At 35.0% G+C, this 17,587-nt stretch overlaps 2 protein-coding genes across 5 annotated transcripts in view; both read right to left on the reverse strand.

Annotated features, from left to right (window-relative positions):
* LOC125263285 overlaps window positions 1-17,587 on the reverse strand; it is a 1,003,076-nt gene that overhangs the window by 864,204 nt on the left and 121,285 nt on the right. The gene's annotated exons all lie outside the window — the stretch shown is intronic.
* LOC125263282 lies at window positions 1,917-15,952 on the reverse strand. Of its 3 annotated transcripts, none has more exons than XM_048182285.1 (9): window positions 15,838-15,952; window positions 11,765-12,094; window positions 8,168-8,476; window positions 7,011-7,337; window positions 6,499-6,612; window positions 4,219-5,053; window positions 2,480-2,557; window positions 2,301-2,350; window positions 1,917-2,215 (listed from the first exon to the last, which is right to left on the reverse strand). In XM_048182285.1, the coding sequence occupies exons 2-6, from the start codon at window positions 11,856-11,858 to the stop codon at window positions 5,022-5,024; spliced, it is 876 nt and encodes a 291-aa protein (XP_048038242.1). In that variant the 5' UTR covers window positions 11,859-12,094; window positions 15,838-15,952; the 3' UTR covers window positions 1,917-2,215; window positions 2,301-2,350; window positions 2,480-2,557; window positions 4,219-5,021. The 3 variants fall into 3 exon arrangements, with proteins under 3 accessions (XP_048038242.1, XP_048038241.1, XP_048038240.1); XM_048182284.1 differs by lacking the exon at window positions 15,838-15,952 and adding an exon at window positions 14,956-15,431 and having other exon boundaries at window positions 6,499-6,603; XM_048182283.1 differs by lacking the exon at window positions 15,838-15,952 and adding an exon at window positions 14,956-15,410.

Below are 17,587 nucleotides of genomic sequence, written 5' to 3' on the forward strand. Positions count from 1 at the left end.
GTTTGGTGTATGTAATTTCTGCTGAAGTGGAGATTTCTGACTCAGAGCAGGAGAAAAAACTCATTTTGAGAAAATGGCCTTTAAAGATATTTACTGTAATTGAAATCTACAGACGCAAATAGATAAAGTGCTATAAACACTTAAAATTGTATTTTGGATGCTTTCTTTCCACCAGTCAAAAAAAGAAAAGAAAAAAAAAGTGCAAAATCTCAAAACTGACAGGTGCATGAAAAAACTTTTTTCCCTGTAGTGTCCCCCCTTAATTGTATGAGACCTGACAGCTGACATTTTTCCTGAGACGCGATGCCGTTGAAGCCTGAAGCCTTTTAGTCTGAGGCATGACACCTTTTCATTGTATGACTGAAGTCTGAGGATGTCCTAAAATGTACACCGTAGTGTGAAACTACAGCAAGAGTTCCAACAACAATCAGTTATAATGGAGGATTTTCAGAGTGTTCAGAGACGGTCATGACGTGACTGTTTTAAGGGTTGAGGGATGTTATTTGGTGGACTTTTAGAGAACATTCAGGTTGTTTCGGGAATGTTTAGGGGACTATTACTATAGGACGTTCTCCACTGTAGTGTAGGTCTCTACTACATTCCCAGGACCAACCCCTAATTGTCCCCTAAGCATTTTTAGTCCTATTTAGGTCCTTCTGTCACATTTACTGAATGTTTTCAGAACCTTTAGTAACATTACAGGAACCTTTAGGGGACCAAACTAGATTGTTACTGCAGCACTTCTTTCACACTGGTTCATGGTCTGCAGATCCTTAATAAAGGAATAAGCACTGTGTGTTCACGCTTAACACATTAACACAGAGCCGACAGACTCAAAATGAGATCATTTTCAGTAATCCAGGGAAGTTCTTATAAGCTGAAGTCATTTTCTTTGTCATTTTGAAAGCTCTGCATAAAGAACAATGGCTTCTGGTACACCATCGAATGTAAATAGTATTTAAATTGTATGTAAATATAACCCTTCAGATTATATTGAAAAAGCTGATGTTCTGCTGCAGAATCACAGTGCTGCTGTAATCAATAATGTAAATCTAACTCAAGAGATTGGGCTCTAAATGAGTTCAGTGATTCAGGTCAAATAATGATTATGTGAAAACATAACCAACACCTGATCATCTTTCCTCTTTGATTGTTTGGTTGTTATAACTCAGTTACAGCAGCCCAACAAAAATGTTAAAAAGTCAAGGGTCAGAAGCCTAACTAAAGCAAACACTGACTACCGTAATGGTGACTTACAAATTGTGATTTTCTCCTTTGGTGATTCTGCTTGTAAACTTCAGGTGTTTTCAATAAGTCAATAATCACTCAATTAATCACTTAATTATCTCATTAACTTTAACACTACTCCCAGGAGAGTTTATTTAACACTTGAGTTTTTGCTGTGTAGAGAACTTTTAGAGAAGTTCAAGATCATGAGAACGTCCCCCCTATGTGGGTTGTTGATCGGTTCTTACACATTTTTCCTGTTTCTCTTGTTTTTGTGTTTCAGTTAACGTCTCTGATGTATTATCAGAGTTGATGTTTTGCACTTTTTAATGTCATGATCAGATTTCCGTCCAATCACAATTGAGATGCACTGGAATGAGGGAATTTTCAGAAAGCCTCAGGCAGATTCATCATCAGGATTTTTTTTTTACTATATGCTTTTCAACAGGATTAATTTCCTGACAAATGAAAATAGAAAATAATGCATAATTATGCATTACCAACTTGGTATATTATTTTCTAAGAATTCAACGGTCCATCATCAATTATTCCTTACATATTTACTTTTACAGAAATAAAAGTAAATGTGTTAATAGCAATTCTCTCAATTGTTCGATTCAAGTGAAATTTCATGATGATTATAATACTGTCAATATACAACCAGTTACAATCACAGAAGGGCAGAGACACGGGATGTATAAAAGTAAGGTGTTTATTTTTACATCCAGGTGAACAACAGTTATGTAGGTGAGGTAAGCATTCAGGTAAGGTGCTAACGAGACTGGACGATGAGCGTGTCTGAATGAGAGTCCTTTATACTGCCGGGAATGAGTGTGCTGATGACGTGCAGGTGTGCGTGATTAGTGTTCAAGTGACGGGGTGCGTTGTGATTGAGTGATGGTGGAGCCTGACTCTTAAATTGTAAGATAAAAGTTACTTTTTGACATCTCCGTTTAATCAGTTAGTGCAGGAAACAGCTCTGATTAACCTGAGAAAGAAAGAGAGATTTGCACAATTACAGGTCTTTTCCATTGTTCAGACAAACATGACATTTAAACTGGGGTCAAACATACTTTTCCTGTTCAAGTGCAGACGATCATTTCCATCACACAGTGATAATATTCTACAACACAAACACATCAGCAAAACAATAATTAAATGATATAAAATTACACTAAAATACAGCACAGTTCAACATGCTTTAAGAAAAGAATTAGTCAAGAAATGGAGGGAAACAGTAGTGAATCTTTACCTTGAACTCCCCGCAGGTCTCCATCAGTCCTCACATGACAAGAACTTCACATAACGAACCTAATCAACATCTCAAATTCTAAAAAAAAAGGCAGAATGAAACAAGTTACACAGTACAAAAAAAACAAACAAACATTCACTTTTGCATATTTCAACAAAGACATTCAGTGGAATAAACAAACATCTGAAATCTATAAAAAACAAAAACAAATATCATTGTTTTATCGGTAAACAGGCGGAGCCTGATTATCTCCAACACCTGTGGCCTCTGCCTATTTAAGAGCTGCTGGTGGCACTTCACTTCTAGCCTACCTCAAGAAACCTGTTGGTGAAGGTTTTGGAGGTTTTTTTTTCTTTTGTTTTGTACAGGATGGTGAGATCTGTTTGTTTAATTATATTAAAGCATAGGTATGTAAGCTGACCTGTAGATTCTTTTGTGTTTGTTATTTTCCTCGGGAGTGAGGAAAGTTAAACTTGGAGTTGTAGTTTAGATAAGTTAGCTCACCGGTCCTGATTTGAGTTTTGTATGCATATATTTGAGTTTTGTTTTGTATGTTTCTTTTTGTTTGTTTGTTATAGTTTTGAGACTTTTACTGCCAATAAATTTTATCTTGCCATTACTTTTCAACGGCTTTTTATGTTGGTCCCTAATCTGGGTCATAACGCCCATTAAAAGGCTCGCACAGCAGTCAGTAACAGTTATGAAATGCATAAGTTATGTAAAAAACATTTGGCATTTTGTATCTGCTTCAATCCAGTGTCTTTTAGTGCAGTCTTACAGGTTCAGCTCCTGAGATTCAGAGTTTGATCAAGGACTGTCGTGGAAATTCTCAATACTAATGTGACTTCACCACTGACAATTCAAACAACCTCCAGTTGTCAATATAATATACATAATACTCAGTATCAATATAGTACTACAGTACCTTCAAGGTAATTCCCATCCCAAATATAATACAATATAATACTACAGTATCTCGAGGTAATTCCCTTCTTGAATACTTCTAATACATTTCCAATACTTCGAGGTAATTCCCTTACTAAAGTAAGGTGATGGCGTCCCGTCAAGAAGCTACTATCACTCCGTCAATCACACATGAGCACACAGGTCTTTAGCATCTATACACTCTCACCGTCCTTCTCAGGTGTACGCTGGTCTGACAGAGGATCATTAATACTAAATCAGAGTATTTACAGCCTCACCCCGAGGGCGACTCTATAGTCTTCCAACACTATCACTGTCTCTGCTGTGGTCTTTTGAGCGTAGAGTCTTTAGTACTTCTATTGCTCAGCTGCGCAGCATATACCTGACACGACTTCCAAGTTGCTCTTTGCGGAAATGAAGTATTATTTACGGCCGGGAGGTCACTCGTCACAACAAGAGTGAGTCTCAATGAATTGAAAGATACATGCACATTTAAGTCTTACAGTTGAGTAAAAATCAATGTCTTCTTCACTGTGATTTGTTCTGGTGATTGGTTTATAATGATCTAAGCTAATCATATGACTGATCTTTGACCTGAGCATCCTTAGTCTGCATTTTCTGTACATTTCATGTTGACATAAAATATTTCTATTACAGGACACAATGATGATATTTCATGGATCAAACCTTGCTGGATTTGAACCTTCGATCTTTAACCACAAACTTTGTTAACCAAACATTAGTGTAGAGTGTGAAATGTTTAATTTCTCAAGTGATCCTGGGTAAAAATGTCAGTTTAGAGTTAACAAAGCTACCTGAACAAGGGATGTTTGTCTGATTAAGGACAAACCATCAGCGACAACCATCTGCGGAGACTCTGGCTGCGTTTACACTGGCACATAAAAATCCGATCTTTTGCTCACATCTGACACCGATCTGAATTAGTTGCACACGTGTAAACACAAAAATAAGCACGAGATCAGATTTTTTCACATCCGATCTGAGCCACTTCCAAATGTGGTTTTAAATCAGATACATATCCGATCTCTAGACATGCGACCTATGTCTAAACACGCATATCCGATTCCCATTGGAAATACAAGCCATCACAAGGCGAGGGCAACACGTTTGCTGACTAAAAGGTAGCTTTAATGTTGTATTATTAAGCAGACCTGTCTGTATGCACTCACACTAAACATTTTATTATTGAGGAAGAAACTTTCTACGTCTATCCATTTTTTCCTTGAAAGAAATTTCCTTCAAAGAAATTGCATGGCAAAAGATCCATGACACTGACAGCTGTTAACGGATCCATTCTGGCAGGTAATCATGAACACCCTACGTGAAATATATAAATAATTTTAATAGCACGGCCATTCAAAACCCGAGGAACTACCATGTGCATGTAAAGCTATCAATGACAATCATTTTGGGCGGGAATTAATGTAAACACAGATATCGGATACCAGTCGTGTCTGAAGTGAATGTAAACACGCTGGCCAAAAAAAATCGGATGTGGTCAAAAGATCGGATCTGTGCATTAAGACTTGCAGGGTAAATGCAGCCATTGTCCGATTAGGGATATCCCATTAGCTTCATCTGTGGAGTCCAAGTCTGATTAAGGGCCACTTCTTGTGGGAGACCATACTCCTGAAAGAAAGAAACAGATTTACAGGAAAAGGAACAACAAATGACCAGGATTGATGATTCAATTACACAAAAACAAAATTGTGCTTTTTGATGTTTTTTTAATGTAAAGACCCCTGTTCTACATTCTGAAGTCAAACAGAACAAGAGCAACATCCTCTTAAACAAGTCAATCATTATTAGTGTTTCTATGTGATGATTTCTCAATGAAACACAGAAAACTCAAAAAGGGGCTTATAAGGAAACCCTTAGTCACTAGGTTAAAGTACACTTATGGTGCTTTTACACAGCATTGCATGGTTTGGTGCACCTCAATTTTTGGTGCTTTTCCACTGCATAGGACGGCTCGGTATGGAACGGTACGGCTCGCTTAAATATTTTGGGCTCTGTGCTACAGGTCTGAGGCTATTAGCCTAGCCTGGCACGATGAAAGCCCTGGCTCGCACTGGACCGACAGAGGAAAAGTGGCTAATGTGTATTGTGAGAAATGTTTTATTCTTTAGAAACTTGCATCGTAGCTCACGAGTCAATAGGTGTCATCATCGTACAGTCTACATGCTTGTTGTACCCAAGTTTAATAGATTCATGCACAGTGTGATTTGTAATGATCTTATAGGATTGCTAAAACCGTGCAGTGTATCCCAGGCTTTACACACACAGCTCTTACTAGCCTACATCCGTTACAAAAGCACTTTTAAAAAAAATTAAAATTGGATATATGAGCAGCTTTCCACGGTGTACTTGACAGCAACATTTGTGAATTGTTATTTTTTAATTATCTTGCATGCTTAAGTTCAAGTCAGCAGGCCAAAGCAGTAAATTTGTGTGCAGCCGAAGTCAGTAAGTACATTAACAATGATTTGGAACAAATATAATGTCATTTAATGAAAAATTCTGTGGCATGGCAGGATTTTAAGCAGCATATGAGCTGTCATTTGTGCTTGTCAGTATGCATACAACTCAGATTTCAGATTTTAGGACATTTGTGCCTTTAGTAATCTCCATAACTCAAATATTGTAGTACAGCTATTCAACTGTAGTAAAAGTTAAACATGTTTAAAAGTAAGCGATTAGTTATGTTATGTTTATGAGAGATGCTGTAATTATTGCCATGTCAACGTGAAATGCTTAGTATAAACACTTAAGTAAAGAAATCCCTTGCCTCAGGGAAATTTTCCCCTTAGAGATAAACTCACTTAAGGGTTTTCATGCGACAGGGCCACTGATATGTCAGTCTTTTATAAAATTAGTTTTGTTACAGAAAAACAGATTCAAAGCTCACAGTATCTCACACGATCATCACCTGTCCTGTTTTCTGTTTGAACAATAACAACAAACTCTACTTTTGGTCAATTAAAAATACGTACTTTTATATATTTTTAAAGATTGTTTTTGCACAATAAATCTCATATTTACATTTTGTACAATCAGCTGTATGCAGTACTTGCCTCTTTTTCTAGATCTCCAGTGGTGACAGTAAATCAAACTAACAGCAGCGAGCAGCAGAACAGCAACAACTATTCCTATTAAAGCACCTGGAGACAGACCTGAACCTGGAACAGCTGAACACAGACAGTCATTATTACTAGAGATCAACTGATAATCAACTGATAACTCTACCAATACTTCTAAATGACATTTACATATTTCTACTTTCAGTAGAAAGTTCTATGATATTGATTTATTCAATAAATGGCATCTATTTTATTTATTTTTTTCAGCTAAAACAGTGGGGTTCACTTGAAAACTGACTAATATTGTGCATTTTTCTTTATTATTAACAATAGACTTCAAAATTGTAAAACTTGCAATGACAAAACTGTGAAAACTGTCTGTCACTTTGAAGTGCATAAGTTGATAGAGATGATCCACAATGAAAACATTTACTGAGAGCACTATTTCAAACTGTTTTCTAAAACTACTGAAGTGAAAATGAACTGAATGATTAAATGTTACTCACCAGTGACAGAAACACTGAAGCTCCTAATGATGCTGAATCTGCTGCTGTTGATCTTCAGTTCATAATCTCCAGAGTCTGTGTTTCTGGTGTTTGTGATGGTCAGAGATCCAGTCTGATGATCCAGCTTCAGTCTGTCTCTGAATCTCTCATCACACTGAACATCTGTACAGATCTGACTCTGATCTCCAATTATTTTAGCAATGAGAGTGTCTTTAAAATACCACATCATAGCTTTTGATTTTCTTCCTACACCAGGATCAAAAGTGACAGATTCTCCCTCCTCCACAGACTTTCTCTTCATTTTATTTCGTTCAGCAGCAGAAACACCTGAAACACAAACCAACAGGTGATTGGAGGATCTTTTGGGGGGAAAGACACATGAAAAATAAAATAAAACATGAGGATATGAAAAAAAAAAAAAGGATATGAAAAAAACAAAACAAAACATACTTTGACTTTCAGTTTGAAAAGGAACATTTATCCACATTCTGTAATTATGAATATATTTTAAGTCAAGTCACTTTTATTTATATAGTGCTTTATACAATACAAGCTTTTACATCAAAACTTCTGTATTTTGATTTCTGGATGATGAGAAACTGTTCAAAACAATACTGAGTGATAATAAAACAACTAACCAACGGAAGAGCAAAATGTGTTTAAAGAGGACAAATCATGCTTTTTTTCATGTTCATCTTTCTTTAGTGTGTAATGATGATGTTTGAGGAAGAAAAAGCTCTGCAAAGTCCCTCCAGCGGGAATTATTCTCTATATCAGATCCCAGGGATTGCACATACTCAGATATAAATGTATAGTATAATGCAATGTAAGTCGCTTTGGATAAAAGCGTCTGCCAAATGTGTAAATGTATAAAAGTATATATGCTCTAAGTAAGCGGTAGACCAATTACAAAACACTGGGACCAATCAGAGCAAACTGCGCTTTTTGGAAGGCAGGTTTAAATGAAACGGAAACTAACACAGAGCATCCAAACAGGGTGAAAACAGGCATTGTAGTACTGTAAAATGATAAGAAAAATAATGTTTTTACAGGTAAAGAAAAAAAAAAACTCTGAATGTCAATGCAAAATAATTCAATAAACACATTTTTGATGTGGTTTAAATGTACAAGACTTGTTTTTAAACATAATGACTCACCAATGACAATAACACTGAAGATCTGTTCACTGTCGCTGATGCCACTGCTGATGATCTTCAGATCATAATCTCCAGTGTGTGTGTTTGTGATGTTCATGATGGTCAGAGATCCAGTCTGATTGTCCAGCTTCAGTCTGCCTCTGAATCTCTCAGTTCCTTCATTACACTGAACATCTGTACATGTTTCACTTTTTCCATTGATTTGAGCGATGAGAGTGTCATTAAAATACCATCTAATTCTGTCTTCTTGGTTCATTTCAACACCAGTGTGTAGAGTGACTGAATCTTCCTCTATCACAAACACTCCACCTGCATCAACACCAGACACACATGAAGAAATGAGCAGTTAATTATAAGCCAATGAAAATTACACAACAGGAAAGTGCAGTGAAAGGAACAGTACATGAAAAAAAAAATCCATAAAAAATTATACATGGGAATCAGTTCTACATTACTATAATATTGAAGGTTAAAAGTAACTAATTTGTATACAAACACTTAAATTAGTGGAAGTTAAGTAAGTTTTTATAATAATAAAGTTAAAATACTAACTTTACAATTATGTAATTATATTTATACTTTTTTTAAATACGTTATTTAAAAGGTGGCAAAACTTGACGTTTATATTCAAAGCATTAAGCTAAATATTGAAGAACATTATAAATTATAACAAATGTGTAATATGGTGCATATATTTAGCAATTCAGTTTTATTATAGCTGACTAACGGGTTATGGTCACTGAATGTTTTTTCTGAGGTAAAATGTGACGTTAAGTGACATTTCTTACAACACTGATTGAGCTATTCCATTAGACAGGATACAGATTTCGGTAAGGTGTACTGTATTTTTCAACATACCTTTAGTTGTTAATTCATGTTTATCACGCTGTAACTGGTATTAAAGCGGAGGAGATTATCAGTTCACGAGTTTTCTTGATCTGAGGCTACAGCCATCTGTCACGCCACATTAAACAGCGCCAAAATGGTTATTTTTTGAATTTCGTAATAAAATGGACAGAATTTGAAATCTGAGACTTTGTTTCATATCAAAAGTAATAAAGCACAAAGCTTATTGTCATTTATAGGATGGGAAGAGTGCTACAATGTTCTATTCATTTATCAACGGATTCTTGGGATTTAAGTATCGATATCAGTTCGTAAAAATGAGAATCGATTCAAATTGAGAAATCAATATTTTTTTACCCAGCCCAAGCGGCTACTGAACATTACACATTCTTTCACCATCGCAATGTCTGTTAAATGTGCTAGTATTCAAAGGTGCCTTTGTCTCTGTTGCACGAAAAAAAAGGAAAAAAAAAATAAAATAAAATAAACACTTCCGCTTAGAGTCTGAACTTTACAATTAATGCAGCCAATTTGATAAACTCCTAGTAAAGCACTGAGTTATTTGTTGATAAATACAAAAATGTTTCATAATTCATGAAATACTTTTTTGTACTATGTGTCATATGTCATTTTTGGCTTTGACTATAATTTTTACGTTTTCATACAACTTCACAAAACATGCTCCAATTGTGGAAAATGTCCCATTATTTTTTACAGCTGATTCTCACGATTAAAATGAGTCTATTGCGTTGATCACGAGATATTCCTCACAGAATTATGACACACAAAACTCCACAGGCGCACATGTACAGTAGCCTAAATTGCTAGCCTTTGGAGGCCCGAATTAAATCTATTTATTTACATTTTTGGACTAAACCGTTCAGTTCTTATAGATTAGTTTTGCTATTGTAAAACAGTGTGTTTCACTTCTCTTTGAAACACGCAGCACAATCAGACTATATACTTTTGCAGTCTTAACTGTGATTTGATAAGAGTGTGATAAGAGCCTTATCGCACTTTCATTTTTACTAAATTTGACAGATACTTTGCCAAAGCAATGGTGCAGAACAACATTAGGGACATTTTTGTGTAATTACAAGAAGTTTTAAAATATTTTCAGCTTATTATGATATGAAACTGTGGCGGCACCGATAAGACTATGGTGGTATGCCAAAGTGTAGGCAGTTGAATAACTCAAAAATGCTTCAACTAGACAATGTAATGTAACGTCTGGACTCTGGACCAATCAGATACACAATTATTTATTATACTCAATGAACAGAAACTCTCTCCCTCAAAGTTCTGTGAACCCATCCCCCTAAAACTGCAACTAGCATCCTTAAAGTAGCTAACACACAGGCAGAACTAGGTGTCCTGTTACAGGACACAGGAAAACTGATAAGAACTTTTACGATCAGAAAGAATTTTGCAGAGATTAGTGACTCTGACTTTATTATTTCTGAGAAGGACAAATAAACTCTCTTAATCCTATGTATTCTCTATATATCCACTTGGGAAATGTATAAACATGTATCCAGTTATCCCCTCTCATGATTTTCCTTTTATAGGGTTTATTCTATGTATTAATTCTCTCTTTTGAACTATTTTGGTATTAATGTTTCGAAGTTGAAAATGTATGGTTAACTAAAATCACATAATTGATGGACTCAAACTTCCATTTCCTATTTGTTATTTAATGTTACTAATCTGTGACAGATTAGTATTATAAGAATGTAGAAGGTTATTCCCTCAAACATCCAATCCAATGTCTTTTGCTAATATCCTGCTACAGAACAAAGACGTTTAAGGAAAAACTCCTTATTGGCTCAGACACCTCAAGAGGGTTTGACATCTTCACCCTTTAAAATCACAAGATCAAACCCTCATCTTTTCCTGTACTGAAAATGCTGATGTCAAGATGATGCTAAGAAGCTAGAAGCTTCTAAAGAACCCCAAGTTTGTGCCAGGCTTCGGCCTAGACTTTCCATTCACCAAAGATCATCTGAATCCAACTGGTTCTCTTTCATCAAGACAATATCAGCACAGATTCAACGAAAGCCTCCACAAATTGCAACAGGACAGTTTTAATTCAACTTGCAGAGACATGCAAGTATCAAACTTAGTCTCATTATTTGATACACTGAGTATCCTTACCCCTTTTAAAGAAGGGCCTGTTAAAACTAAACTGATGGTTTGCTCAAGGCTGTTGATCTGCTGAATGTTAAACAATTGTGTAACTTCTTGCTTCCTGTACTCTGCTTTAGCTCTCTCTCTCTCTTGGTAAACTGTATGCATGTATGTGTGTGAATGTTAGAGTAGTTTAAGTGTTTAGTCTAGTTAATAAAGTCTTGTTCATGTCACATGTAAAGTTGTCTGTGTTTTGCGCACATATACTGGAGTCTCTATTCATGCAGATCCTGACTACAGGCTCTGAGTAGTACTGTACAATAAGATTGTTATTTCCCATAACCTGGAAATTAACATTTCTTAGAATTAATAAACAATTAACACTGAATGTTCATTGGCCAAACAGTGGTGTGTTTCCCAAAGCGAACTATGGTCGCAAATTCCGTCGTTACCATTAGAGTTCAATGGGACTTACAACCATAGTTGGCTAACGATGCTTTCGGGAAACGCACCCCAGGTTAGTTGATTGTAATATTAATTTCATTACATTAAGTTAATTTTATTAACTGATCCAAATATTTATAATTAATTATAATTCAGAAGGCTTTTTAAACAATGACTCACCACGGATGGAAACACTGAAAATCTTTTCACTCTCGCTGCTGCCGCTGCTGATCTTCAGTTCATAAAGTCCAGAGTCAGTGTTTCTGGTGTTCATGATGGTCAGAGATCCAGTCTGATGATCCAGCTTCAGTCTGTCTCTGAATCTCTCAGTACCTTCATTACACTGAACATCTGTACAGATCTTACTCTGATCGCCATTGATTTGAGCGATGCGAGAGCCATTAAAATACCATCTAATTCTGTCTTGATGATTTGTTTGAACACCAGTGTGTAGAGTGACTGAATCTCCCTCAACCACTGACACTTCTACTGAATCCACACCAGACACTCCTGAAGAAGAAATGAAGAGTTCATTAAGAGCTAAACCACATTATACAACAGGAAAGTGCTGTGAAATGTTTTTGTACAGAATAGATTATAAAAAAAAATTGGGAAGAGAAATATTACTGGATTCATAGTGTAACATACAAACAAACAGTAGAGGAACATCATTGATTTACACATTCACTCATCAGACAAGCATATCCAAGTCTCAGGATCTTATACAACTTATACAACATCATACAAACCTCATCCTAATTCATATACAGTTCTGCTCATGTGTTCTTTGCAGTGTTTATTTTAACAAAAAGTAATCAGAATAAAAATGTAAAGTTTTTTTTTTTGGTTCTGTCCTGAATACGCCATTTCACATTACAGATGTTACATATTTGAACATTACAACAGGGACTGATTTTGAGCTCAATCTTTTAAAACTGAGCAAATATTTAAAAACATAGTCTGATGAATGTTCAAGTTTATCTTATCAAAAAAAAAAAAACATTCACCGATGCTCAAGCGAGATGTCTGAATTGGATTATCTGGGTAAATCATCTTATTTTGTCTCGTAGTAAACATGAAAGTATATTATGTGGCTTTTGTGTGTTTCCTTCATGTTTGATTGTTTGTTTTTAAAGCCATGCAGCTTCTGAGGCTATTTTCATGATGAGAAATTTTTATGGTAAAACCTGATGTTTATAATTTATTTTTGCTAAAATCTCTAAGACTATAGGCTATTTGGTTTAACTGTTAAAAACTTCTTCAAAAGTGTTAACTGAATAAAAAAGGTTTCTCATAGGGTTGAAACCAGAACAATCTAATAAAACATGCTTCAATGATAAAAAGTTTTGACAGAAAGAACATTTTGGTGGATCTTCTCCTAGTATTAAAAAATGTGGGCTATCCTGTAATGGCCTATTCTGCAGTGCACTGGGGGAAAAAATCAAGTTGAGCTAACTTAAAATATGGCAACTTATCGCACTCAACTTAAGTAAACTCAACTAATTCCCTCCAGTTAAAATCAACTTAAATACTTCTGCTCATCTAATGAGTACCAGGTAATATTTTGAACTTAAAACTTCTTGTCAAGACAACTAAAAATACAGTTGAGCCAACTTGAAAAAAATCAGGCAACCTATTGCACTCAACTAATTCGCTCCAGTTAAAGTTAACTCAAATTAATTAATCTAATGTGATCTTTACCCCTAAAACTTGTCAAGACAACTAAAGAATGTTTAGCAATTCAAGCAGCTACAATCCTTTTTTTTTTTCATCTCCATGTTTCCATGCATTTTCAAAGTTAACTAAAGGTACCCAACAAAACCAGTTATTAAATTGATGACCCTTTAGTTCAAGCAAGTTATAAAAAACTCATTACAAGTGTTGGGTGATCATTTTTATGGTATATCATTTCTTGGCGACATGACTTTGAATCTGTAATTATAAGAAATAATCTCTGTTGCATAATCTTTATGTAGTCCAATGCCAAAATCATAGCATTGCTTCTGTTTAGAGATGGAGATGGATGTTCCTCTTTTTTGATGGTTGATGGGTTACCATCCGTCAGTATATATGTGTCCGTCAGTATATATGTGTCAGGGATATGTGATGGAAACATTTCTCTGATGTAGAGGAGTTTTTGTTGAAAGTTATTTGGGTGTTTTAGATTTTCTGTTTCTTGTTAAATCTAGAATTATTATTATTATTATTATTTTAATCTCTAAACTGGATTTTTATTGAAGTATGTTTGTTCCAGTATGCTTAGATCCACTTTGAGATTTTATAAATGTGGTCTGATCCGTAGTCCAAAAGGTTGGATGTGTCTTGATTGTTGTTGCAAACTTGTAAAAGTTAAGAAAACAGGATGATAGGCCAGATTTCCTTTATTGGTCTTTAGCCTTACAGGGCTAATTTGAGGTGCCTGTTTTCTGGAGTTAATTTGCTTCTACATACAATCTTTGCGTTGATGAGCATCAGTGAATGTTTTCACCTTTTGTAATAGTTTGAGTCCCTCAAATAACACCAGTGTAACAAAAAAAAAAAAAAAAAAAAAAAAAATGGTTTACAACAACAGCCAGTCACAATAATACTGTGACTGACTGTGCAGGATGTTATGATAAAATAAATGGGATCATATAATTATTAAAACACTACCCACAAAATATTTTTTATTTTGTATTTTATTAAAATTGTACTACTTTCCACCACTTTCAGATACAATGACATGTTTTTACAATTTACTGATGTTTTAGTCTTGCTGTTTAAATCTCCCACATAAATTACGTTTTCATTTATATATTGTGCATTTTGCAGATGCTTTTATCCACAGCAACTAACATTTAGTCGATTAAAACACACAAAGCAAAATACAAATGATAAATGTTTTTTTTTTTTTTGTAGAATATAAAGCAATGATATACAAAACAACAAATCACTTTCGGTTTCAGCGGAGGCTTCTATGTTGTTTTACGTCGACCGGACGTGATGTACGTTTCGAGAAGAACACGAGCACGTAAAAAAACTCAAAACCGGTGCACAACGTTTTGCTACGGTTTCCGGGTTAAACGATGTTTCTTGGAAACTGTGTGCAACTACTGTCTATGTGTGCAACGGGGCTTGAGATACGTTTTCTCTTGTTTGATGGGTGTGTCAAAAAAGCCAACTCATTCAATAACATAACAAATAACGTTACAAACCACGAGTTATATAGACAAAGAGACAACCCTAAATGTCTAACACTGGTCAAAATAAAACACACACTGCAAACTACACATTTTAAATGCATTTCTATCAAACAGCCTATTTAGCATTAGAGTAGATACAAAACAACTGCATCAGCAAGAAGAGAGATAGGCATATCCTAAATATCTTACCATGATCGAGTAAACACCAGAGCAATGACAGGAAACAAAGGAGAAGCTTCAATTTCATTATTTCTCCGAATAAAATCATTGCAGATCTTGATACATGAGAAATTTTAATCTTTTTCCTTGTCTTTTTTTACAGTCTATGGTCGACACCATGTGCAGGGAAATAACGGTATCTTTTTTTTTCTTTTTCTTTTTTTTTTTGGCTGTCTAGCGTGATGACGCAGTGACGTTTCATCACTCTAGTTTGCATCAAAATAACATCCGGCTTCCGTGTGTGCAGAGCTGTGATATTTAATAATAACTTTAACTCACAGTGTGGTTTTGTTTGTCTAAAGATTTTAAGGCTGTTGAGCAGAACAGTTTAATGCAGTTAATGTAGTTAAGTGTAGTTAGTTATATATATATATGCTATAGATGCTTTTAAATGCATAGAATAATTTGGTGTTTCATTATTTTGGTTATGGGCATTATTATCTTGGTGAATTTAAACATCAAGCTTTCAACAGAGACTACTTTAGTTCAATTACAGACAAGTACAATTAAAAAAACAAGACAAACATAAAGCATTGTGATGCAGTAGTTCAAAGTATGTAAAACAGAATAAAAACAACAAATAAAATATAAAAATGAACATGTAAAAAATAAAACTACTGAAATAAAAGGTGCTATATATGCGCAGTTACATGAATTTCAAAAGCTTTAAAATTTGTATTGTTTTTACAAGCTTTTCTTTATGATAACATCATGCTAACAGTATAGCCTCGTATAATAATGTGATGTTTTAATATTTCAAATTTGTCTGTAATTGTTCAGACACAAGAAAAAGCACTTTGAACGGCAAAAAAAAAAAAAAAATTGAACTTGATGAAAATGTTATAGGCCTACCTATTATTTAATGGGCCTCTCTTCATAACAGGATGAGTGAAATGGATGACTCTTCAAAAAAGTTGTTTATGGTTGCCTAGAAACAGCCATAAACAAACTTCCACATAGGTGTAACACAGGGTCAAAAATGTTTAAAAACAACAACAACAACACAGGGTCAAAAAAGTGTTTCCAGGCTATACTGCCATCTAGTGGTAGCACGTTTTCTTTTTAGACAGCTATAGATTGTGCAAATGAATCAAATAGAATCGACTCAGAAACGAGTCAATGAATGCCCTCGTGTCACCGGATTTTGCTCACACAAGTTAAAAGGCATTTGGTTATGGATAGTAAAACATATCTACAACATTTAACAAGTTCATGGATAATTGTGAGTGCATTTATTAATCATTATGATACTAACATCATCTACTGGGTCTGGACTGGTCACACTTGCATATTTTTGGGTAACACTTTATTTTACAGTGCCATAGTTAAACGTCACTACATGTAGCCTACTTACTATAGCCTAGTAATAACAGTAAATTATGCATAATTACAAGTAACTAACCCTAACCCCACTCTGTACATGTAGTTAATTAATAGTAGGCTATTCATTATTTATTTGAGTAATTACAATCTAACTATGACACTAAAATAAAGTGTAACCCATTTTTATCCTAATTTGTCCTTGATTGCTTCTATTGCTCTCCTCGATGCTTTGGCTTAAAGCGTCTGCTAAATGATTCAATGTAAATGTAGATTAAATAAGTTTAGCTGTCAATCAGTGTAGTTAAACAACAATGCATGATATGAATCCAGTTTGACCTCTGGACTGTGACTCTTCTTTGACTGCTTTTAGTTTTGATGGATTGATTCAGTACTTTATTGTAAAGCAGGTTTTTCTAGAGATGAAGTCAGACTGAGGTTCATAACAGCAGGACAGGAAGAAGCTCTTGCTCTGCAAGAGTCACACCTTAGTAAACCTGGCAGTGTGAGATGGCAGACGGTTTTAACCTTTCTGTTTTGTTTTGTTCCATAAAAACAATAATTGATATATGTAGAGCTTAACTGAATTATAAAACAGTTTAAAAATCAATAAGAATAAAAAAATGATTATTAAAACAGATAAAGTCTTAATAAGTACCAAAAGATTATTTTTAAGTAACTATATGCTATATGACATGTGTTCAGTTTGTGTGAACGAGGAGGGTTAAACTCATTGTGGGAGGATTCACACCAGCTCGAGTGTTTTCAGCAGACAGTCTTTTGACTCAACAACTGAAGAAAATGTTTCTCATGTTTGTTTTGTTCTGTTTGTGCTGGTGGAGACTGATTGGTAAGTTATAAAAACACTTTTATGACTGCAGGCTTTGTAAACCAACAGTAGTCTTAATCTGTTCTTGTTCATGTTCTCCAGGTGTGTTTGGTGATTCAGTGTCAGTGATGGAGGGAGATTCTGTCACTTTATACACTGATCTCACTGAAATACATGAAGATGAAGACATACTGTGGAGATTTGGAGCTGAAAAGTCTCTCATTGCAAAAATCAGCACTGAGAACCAAATCTTCTCCATATATGATGATGTTCCTGATGGGAGATTCAGAGACAGACTGAAGCTGGACAATCAAACTGGATCTCTGACCATCACAAACATCACAACTGAACATGCTGGAGATTATAAACTAGACTTAAATGGAGCGAAACTGACATCAAAAACATTCAAGGTTTCTGTCTATGGTGAGTAGAGATCATTTGTCTCGTCCTTCA

Source organism: Megalobrama amblycephala, linkage group LG2 (genome assembly GCF_018812025.1).
Source record: "Megalobrama amblycephala isolate DHTTF-2021 linkage group LG2, ASM1881202v1, whole genome shotgun sequence".
Lineage (NCBI taxonomy): Eukaryota > Metazoa > Chordata > Actinopteri > Cypriniformes > Xenocyprididae > Megalobrama > Megalobrama amblycephala.